The 9,083-nt window shown below is 30.5% G+C and overlaps 1 protein-coding gene across 3 annotated transcripts; it reads right to left on the reverse strand.

Annotated features, from left to right (window-relative positions):
- Nucleotides 1-6,609, reverse strand: LOC137818750 (AT-hook motif nuclear-localized protein 7). 3 transcript variants are annotated; one of them, XM_068622346.2, is made up of 6 exons: nt 5,890-6,609; nt 4,601-5,021; nt 3,858-3,925; nt 2,624-2,755; nt 1,065-1,226; nt 1-631 (listed from the first exon to the last, which is right to left on the reverse strand). In XM_068622346.2, the coding sequence occupies exons 2-6, from the start codon at nt 4,971-4,973 to the stop codon at nt 296-298; spliced, it is 1,071 nt and encodes a 356-aa protein (XP_068478447.1). In that variant the 5' UTR covers nt 4,974-5,021; nt 5,890-6,609; the 3' UTR covers nt 1-295. The 3 variants fall into 3 exon arrangements, with proteins under 3 accessions (XP_068478447.1, XP_068478448.1, XP_068478446.1); XM_068622347.2 differs by having other exon boundaries at nt 5,133-6,605; XM_068622345.2 differs by having other exon boundaries at nt 6,397-6,590.
- Between the last annotated feature and the right edge of the window lie 2,474 nt (nt 6,610-9,083).

A 9,083-nucleotide genomic window follows, 5' to 3' on the forward strand; every position in this document is an offset into this window, starting at 1 on the left:
TGCTTCAACAAATTCAGTCATAAATATGCAAACAAGTTTTCAATACATCCGAATTAGCCTACTCATAATTCTGCAGAGTGCAGCATCTACCTAATCAGCCGATAAATATATCAGATACTCTACCTAGCTGCAACTTACAACACTGAAACTACATCCTATGGTAATAGACATCAGACATGTTTGAAACAATCTTTAGATGAGAGGAGAACACTGTAGACATTAAATAAAACAGCTGAGTCATGAACTTTGTCAGCAAGAGTGCTCGAGGATAGAAGAGTGCAGGTTTATCTTCAACTTAACAATCAGGCAAAGATATGTTAATATCAGTAGCTGACTTTCTTGAGTCTGGCATAGAGTGCATGTTGACCCAGTTGTCTCTTCTAAAGGCATTGGGAGGGCTGAGGTTAGAGTTAAGAGTTCCAGAATTTTGCAGCACATGTGCTCCACCCATTAGATTAATATTCACATCCTCTTTTTCAGCATTGGTTGGAGGTGGTGGTGGAGGTGGTGGTGCAGGAGATACTGCAATAACTGGAGAAACAGCGGCTGCTGCTGCTGCATAATCAGTAGACTTGGGCTTCTTTAGTTTCTGTTCTTGCTGGCTGCTTGGTAAAAAGCTTCCCACCACCACCTAAACATAAAGAGGACATGCATGCATAAGTCATCATCTAAGAGTAAGTATTAGCAAGCAAACTTTGTTTTGAACATTGATGTTACAAAATTGGTTTTGATTTATTTTGAGAAACTTTTATCTCAACTATAGGAAGCAAACTTGATTTTGATTGATTTGTAATAACCGAACATGATGACATTTGTTGTAAAAGCACATTTATAAATATTAATGCATGTTTGGAGAACATGCAGCCATTGATCCTTTACTTGAGGAAGAATTATACCTCGACTTTACCAGAATCTACAATAAAGTTAATCTATGGATCATGTTTCCATGGCAATCATGTTAGTTTCCCTTCAATACACTTGGGGAAAATATTATATGGTTCAGTTTTCAAGCATTCAGGTACACATGCCCTTGAGAAGATTGAGAATAGAGGAAGATCACTTACCTGCACAGGGCTAGCAGCTACAAGAAGACCGGCAACTCCACCACCGACAACTCGGCCATCAGGGCTAGCCAACGAGACCGACATTCCACCAGACCTGCTTCTTGTACCTTGGTTGTCAGTAGGCATGAATGATCCAGACAAGGAAAGTATCTCAAAACGACCCTACAAGAGAAAATGCTTTCAGAAAAACTGTAACAGTTGTTATATAGAACCATCATCATGTACATGTTATATAAAACTGAATGCTCCAGTCTTGGACTGATAAATATGGCAATCCTTATTCATTTCTTAAGCCCCACATTCATATGAAAATGATTTAATAAATATAAATGTAACTAATTTCTCTGTCATGTCACTGAAGATATCAATAAAAGGCTGCCAAGGAACTCATCAGCAATTGCAAGTTACAGGAGGGGATAGACCAAAAGCATTGGTTACAAAAAAGATGGTAATAGGCAAAACATTTGACTATGAATTAGAGATCAAAGCAAAACAGATCCATATTTAAGGAAACTGGTAGTGGAATAGTAATGGTAAAACTCTCAAACCAAGTTAAATTTAAAAAGTGGAAATCAGAAAGAGAACTTAGGATGAAAAAACTTATTTTATACACACAAACACATACATATATATATATATAAACTATTTATAGACTTAGTAGAGACTACTTATGACAAGTAATACAATTTCCAACTTTCTCAAGACTAATACCAATGAACACTGATGATCTATTTGGATACGTAGATAAGAATGATATAAGAAAAATATAAATCTTAAGAAAATAATCGAAGAAACTTTTCTCTGCTTGTTCAGATTAGGAGAGTCAGAAAGTAATAAATAACTTCAATGCAAAATGTTTATACACTAATTAAAAAAATTAAATATAAGATATGTTTGGACAATCTTCTCCAGAAGTACTACTTGGAAAGAGAAGCAAGAAAAAGTATTAAATAAGCTTATTCTTTCAATCTGTGCATAGCTAACTTTAGCTTACAGAAAAACTCATTGCATTCTTTATTATTTTTCTCTTCTAAAGAAGCTTATCCAATCAGACCCTTTACCAAAAAAAGATTAAAGTTTTAACACCATTACTTTTTTCTTAATAAAAACTACTTATTTTGTTTTAGCAATTTGCTATAAAAAGTTTATTGAACTTTTTAAGAAACTAAAAAAAAATGAAAAAGATAACCTACTTCCCTTCTCCTATCAAGCAAACAGTGAAAATTGGTATTTCTATCATTTCTCCCTTTTCTCTATCCCCTTCCTCTCTAATTACACCCTAAGCAAACATATAAATTCATTAAACATGAAATACATGAACATGTAATTTCCCTAAGTACATTAAATATCATTATTCAACAAACTGCAACAACCAAAAAAGTTTTAGCATAAGTAAAAAAAATGAATGCATCCACTTGTTTATCAAAGTTTTTTGTTTAACTGTCATTCAAAATGAATTTACAGGCTTAAACAAATTTGAGGATTCTTATGTAAAATTGCATTAAAATATCAGTGTGAAAAAGAGAAAGCTCACAAAAAAAAAAATATTAATGTCACACCTCATAAGTTAAAGTACCCCCAGAAGAATCAGGCTGTCGAAGTGTAACATTTGAAATTACACCATTAGCAGATAAGATACATATAGCTCTTGGCCCTTGTTGAGAGAAGGATATCACCTTCATTGTAATGTCCTACAAAAGCCAAAGAGTGAAGCAAGATAACATCAATCAACTATCTTTAAGAGAGTTTTAGCACATAAGCATTGCTTAGAAAATGTATAAATGAAGGCTTTTTTTGTGAACCAAGTAGTTTATCATCCGACAAGAATAGCAAATACTAAATTAATCAAAACAAATCAAACTATACTCCAAGAATTAAATAATTACATCATATTCTTCTGCCAATAAGGATATTTGCAAGAATAAACAAGCAGTACTTTTTCTAATAACTATCCAAATAAATACATGAGAAAATAAATGGAGCAAATCAAGCCAAACAAATGGAAAAGTTATCTCTCTCAATGCAAAATGCCTAAGACCACCACAACATCATGGCCACTTTATAAACAAAATATGCCCTTGTAGTATCCTTGTGAAACAGGTGTGTGTGTCAAAGTCAAACAATTTTGATAGTCCTAGCAGAAATTTTACAACTTTTTTCCTTCTATATTTAGAAGGTTTATACCAATATAGATGAAAACACCACAATCATTAGTTGGTAATCTTTTTTTCCAAGTTACAACCAGTAGAGGTAACTTTTAAGACATCAATTTTTCAATTAAGTCGATATTTGATTATATATTTTTGTATTAATTTTATGAACTGTACTGTATTCATTGAATTTATGGTGTACCCTTTCTTTGGAAAAGACCTCAATAAAGCATAAACACAAAATAAAAAAGGGGAAAAAAAGAAAGTTTAAATCCAGTTCATAGTTGTCACCATGCATCTAAAATGGGCTTTTACTTACAATACATTATCCATGTTAAAATAACGTGCACCCATTTGATCTGAATAATTTAATAGTATTCTCAGTGGTTTTTGAGGGTGGGTGAGGGCGACAATGGAACACTAGTAATCAATGAACTGTCTCTTGAATTTCAATTTTGAATTGCTAACTACTTTCACAGAACAAAGAAAAAGTTGTATATATTTGTAATCCACAAAACTACAAATAAATAAACAAAAAACTGCAGAAACAGATATTAGAGTAGCAAATGTCTACTTGAAAACCGAAATGTAAAAATTTCAATTCAATGAAGCTTTTCCTTTGCCCTGTCTCATAGAAGCATACCTCACCAGCATTGACAGTGATGATGTGTGGCATAAAATTTGTACCATCAGAGCATGAATTCAAGTCACCTACAGAAGCACCAAGAATAGATATTACAGAACAGAATTGAAACTTAGAAATTGAAAAAACCAATCAATAATATCTATAAAAAAGACTCATTTTCACTGGATATTTATATTATTTGAATTAACTTAGAAGTGGTAGGAAATTTAAATTTTAAATAAAAGCAATTAGGATTTGGAACAGAAGCCAAGCCATTCAGAGATAAAGCAATGAACAACCTCTCAAGAAATACCACGCTATTCAAACGGATGCTTTTAATCTCAATCTCAATGATGATAAATATCTCATCATCCTCACAAAAGATGTAACAAAATGACAGTCACAAGGTAAAGACTCCCTTGCTAACACAAATTAACTTAATTATAAAACAACAAAATTCAAAACTAATTCATTGCACCTTGCTTAACAAAACATTTTGGAACAAAAGGATGGCTTAAAAGGCAAAAAAAATGAGAACTCTGAAAGATTTGTGGAAAGTAGTTTCAACTCCACAGTTAGACAGGATGCAAATTCAAAGAATCACAAACAAGTAATTCATAATCAGAAACAGAAACATACTTGAAACTTCACTACAAGGCAAAGGTTAACAACAAAATGAAAGTCATTTGATAAACCATATTAGTTACGAACAAGAACAATCAACATTGAACTCATCAAAGAGACAAGGATCCATAATTTACCTAGATAATCCAAACCAAGTTTTTTCGACTGCTTATACTCCATACCCCGCATTTTCCCCCGCTTGCCGGATGAAAAATTATTAGAAGACGGTGCAGAAGACGAGATTGGCATTGGAGACAATGCCATAGTGACAGACCCATCAGGCCCATATTTCCTTGGTCTACCCCGTTTCTTCTTTGTTGTTCCATCCAACCCCACACTCACAGGTGAGACACCAATAGCTGCAGCACCACCAATGCCGCCACCGCCTCCACCACCATCAGGGACATGAACCTGGTTTGGAGCTTCACTTCTTGGAGCCACATGATAAGCTGATGGAGCTTCTGCCCCTATCACTGTAACCCCAGAACTGATACCTTCTCTGGCTTCCATGCAAATATTGATTTTTCACTCCCCGAGCCTGTATCACCAAACCAACACCTACAACCCCATAATAGAATAAAGAACAATTAGTATGTAAACGGAATATTACAGCATAATTCATTAAAAAATTATAGCTTTTGCCAAAAACATCAATGCCCTCAGGCAAACCTTCTAGAGCATGTCACAAAGACACTGTGAAAACCCATCTAAAGATCTCACTGACGATCAAGAAGGTAATGAAAAGATGCAAGCTTCAGTTTTACAAGAAGCTGTTTCACTTTATTAGCAAGATCCGTTGGGAAATCTAGCTATGCAATAAGAAAAAAAATCAAAAAAAAAAAAATCATCACTTCGGGTTCTGTGTAGGAAATCATAATAAGAAATGCAGATATCTGCTAGGAAAGTTAAGATTTTTGGTCTTTGTTCTCATGTCTGAAAAACGGGTACTTGGTTTCAAACACAGCAATCAGAAATTTACCTCCCAGCAAGAGTTGAAAAAGAAAAAGAAAATATTATCCACTAAAAGCAAAATAACAAAAACTAGTAAAATAGTACAATTTTATAATTTTTCAAAAAAAAATCACCACTAGGCCAAAATAATTATGAAAAACCTGGTAAAAAAAAATTCATCCATTTGTTCAAATATTTCTCAGGCTGTAGTTCAAAAATAAACAGAAGCCATAAAAAACATCATAGGCTTCTCAAAAACAGAAAAACAAATAACACCCTTTGACATAAATCTGCTTCAAACCCAGCATTTAACCAATCTTTAAAAGACAGAAAGCTGGAACAAAGAAGGAAAATAGTAATAAATACCAAAAATAAAAAAATAACATTATGAAACAAAACTCCTTATATATATTCTCTTATGGAAAGCATATCAACATCAGGGTGTGGATATTCTTCAGAATGCAAAGATCATGACCTGTCACTGTGATTCCACACTTGAGCAAGCTTCTTCCGAAGCTGAAAACTTGTATTCAGATTTCTTTTTCAGCTCAACAAGAAACTCATCAACTCAACTGTGCTCACCCCAGAGAATGAAAACACAAAAGAAAAAAAAAAACACAAAAAAAGAAGAAAAAAATACACTGTTTTGCTCTGGAAAATAGTAATAAATACCAAAAATAAAAAAATAACATTATGAAACAAAACTCCTTATATATATTCTCTTATGGAAAGCATATCAACATCAGGGTGTGGATATTCTTCAGAATGCAAAGATCATGACCTGTCACTGTGATTCCACACTTGAGCAAGCTTCTTCCGAAGCTGAAAACTTGTATTCAGATTTCTTTTTCAGCTCAACAAGAAACTCATCAACTCAACTGTGCTCACCCCAGAGAATGAAAACACAAAAGAAAAAAAAAAAAACACAAAAAAAGAAGAAAAAAATACACTGTTTTGCTCTGGAAAATTGAAGGTCACTTACAAATTTCAGAAGGTGAAAAATACTTGTTGGCTGGTTGGTTTTTCCAAAGCTGCTTGAATTGAGAGTTGAAAAAGAAAGAAAAATGGAAAGCTCAAAATAAATACTACTGTTACAGCAATTAAAAGCTAAATAATAATAGTAGTAGTAATAATAATTCAGGAAGAAAAAAAGAAGGGTAATAATAAAGTGTGTTTAAATTAAATAAATAAAAAATATATTAAAAGGGTTTTATTTTGATTTGAATAAATTCCTAAACCCGATAAATACAATTTGGTTAAGAAGAATTTGGCGTCCGTGAGGGGCAATTAAAAATTCTCAAAAATCAAAATCAAAATCAAAATGTGTGTACACATTTGAATCTATGGTTAATATGGTAAATTTGTTATAAAGCAATCAAATTTATAGAAAATAAAGTGTTCTCTTTTTCTTTTTTTATTCACAAATTAATTAATTTTCCTATTTAAAGCTGCAAAGACAGTGTTGGACGGCCAAACCTTTATGTTTCCGCTGACCTCCTTTTTGTCTTTTTTCTCAAAAACGAAAGATTGTGTAACATATTATGCCCTTAATCTTCCTCTTAATTACCATCTAATGCCACTGAAGTGGAACTCTTTTTCTTCCATTTTGTTATTTTTATCCTTTTCTATCAAAAAAATTTGTTAAATTCATTGAATGTCTTAGTTTGGTGTTAATTAGGGTTCCTTCCATTGACAAAATTGAAGTGTGACCAACAAAAAGTTGTTGATTTTTGTTCATAAATACCCACCAATTATTATAATATTATTTTATATATATATATTGTTTAAACAAGAATGCTTGAAGATTAGAAAGAGACAGATAAATAAAGACTCCAACTTTCAAAATATATAATGCCAATTACTTCTTTGAAAATATCAACCTGACAACCATCTTAATTATTTGCAGAAAAAGTTAACAAGAAAAAACATTAAATTAATTTTAAGACAATTTAATGTTCCCCTTTTGCTTTTGTTTTATTTGAATCATAATATTTTTAAATAATACAACAAATTGTATTAATATGTAAAAAAAAATATAACACTTTAAACTCCTCAAAAATCAGCAAATGTTTTGGTGAGTGATTAAATCACCCAACTTAACACAAAATCTGAAACACTATCCTCAAATTAATCTATTCATAATTCTTATCTCAAACATCCTTAAAATTTTCAACATCCTCAACAAAATCTAACACCCCAACCTAAACATAGTGGTTGGAGGGTTTGGTGATTATGCATGTGCAAGTGAGTTTTGGTGAGGATATTGTGATCTAAGATTGAGTTTCTCTTTTACAAGTAGTGATCTAATTTGATGTTCAAGAATTTAGTATTTAAGAAAAAGAAATGCAATGGGGTTAATTTTAAACTAAAGAAAGAACCATTTTAGACCACTTAAAAAAAACATAAACATAAATCTTGATTTTTTTTTATAAGATAATATATCAAATTAAATTAAATATTTAAAAAAAATGAAAGAATCATTTATCACCACCTATCTAATGCATTGTCTTCATATGTACTGCTTAATATAATGTATTATTAAAGTAAAATTGGGTGTCATTAGTTTTTAAATCATGGTTGTATGGTTGTTTATGTAGACAATGATATTTAATAATTTCTCAAAATATATAATTGAAATAAGAATAAATCACCACTAAAAAAGTGCTATTAAAAATATATTTTTATTAATATATCATCAAATAAAAAACTAACTTAAAGTCTTGTCTAAGATAACACTACTAAATAAGTTACTTTTATTTGATATGGCAATGTGAATGCCCCAAACCTGATCTATAGAATGAAGAAAATTTGGAATAACAAGTTTTTTCTATCAAAACTGTTGATAGAATTGTTGATGGAGGTTGTATACATTTCATAATAATATAAAAGTGAATTAAATTTTATTTTATATTCAGTTTTATAAAGTTAAAATTAAATTTTAAGTTATTTTTTAATAATTATAAAAATATTAAATAAATAAATTAATAATGATATTTATATATAGATTATATTTATTTTGCATGCATTCCATGTTGAATTAGCATTTATAATTACCCATAAATAAAATTTATATATATATATATGTATACTTTTGTTTCGCTCTAAAAATATAAAAAAAAGCACTTTTATTTAGAATGTTGAAATTGCTAGAAAGTCTTGTTTAAGAACAAAATCTTTTTCCAGAATCATGCAAATAAAAACCCATTACTGCAGAACTAAAGAAGTGTGTTGTTCATAATATTACTTTATAAGATGCATCTGAGTTTTGTATTTCATGTGTTTCCCTTTTAAAATACAAAGAAGACTTGAAAAACAAATTAATATTTTTTATTTATTTTACATATATTACTACAACGATTAATTTATTTTTAAAACATAAATAAAATAATAATTGATACATGACACTTATCTTAAGCACAAGAGAAAAAATAATTATAATTATGTATAAATAAAAGAAACTGAATTATGTACACTCAAACTAAAAAACAAACAAAACCTAAACATTAATTTATTGTAAAAATCATAGTACTAAGCAAGAAAAATTGAGTAATTTTTTTATATGTGGTAAAAAATTAATTGAATTTAATAAAAAAAGTTAAATATTTGTTGGTATTGAATAAAAAGGGAGTGGTGTATTAATGTTTATCCATAATAAAGAAAAAGAGGAGA

The sequence above is a fragment of the Phaseolus vulgaris genome, chromosome 10 (assembly GCF_051622355.1).
Source record: "Phaseolus vulgaris cultivar YP4 chromosome 10, ASM5162235v1, whole genome shotgun sequence".
Classification (NCBI taxonomy): Eukaryota; Viridiplantae; Streptophyta; class Magnoliopsida; order Fabales; family Fabaceae; genus Phaseolus; species Phaseolus vulgaris.

Excerpts from the sequence above, each read along its gene's own strand:
- LOC137818750 (XM_068622346.2), bottom strand. The coding sequence starts at position 4,973 with ATGGAAGCCAGAGAAGGTATCAGTTCTGGGGTTACAGTGATAGGGGCA. Across the intron at positions 2,756-3,857 it reads TCACTGTCAATGCTGGTGAG|GACATTACAATGAAGGTGAT; the intron begins GTATGCTTCTAT and ends TGGCTTTTGTAG. Across the intron at positions 1,227-2,623 it reads GGGGTACTTTAACTTATGAG|GGTCGTTTTGAGATACTTTC; the intron begins GTGTGACATTAA and ends TTTCTCTTGTAG.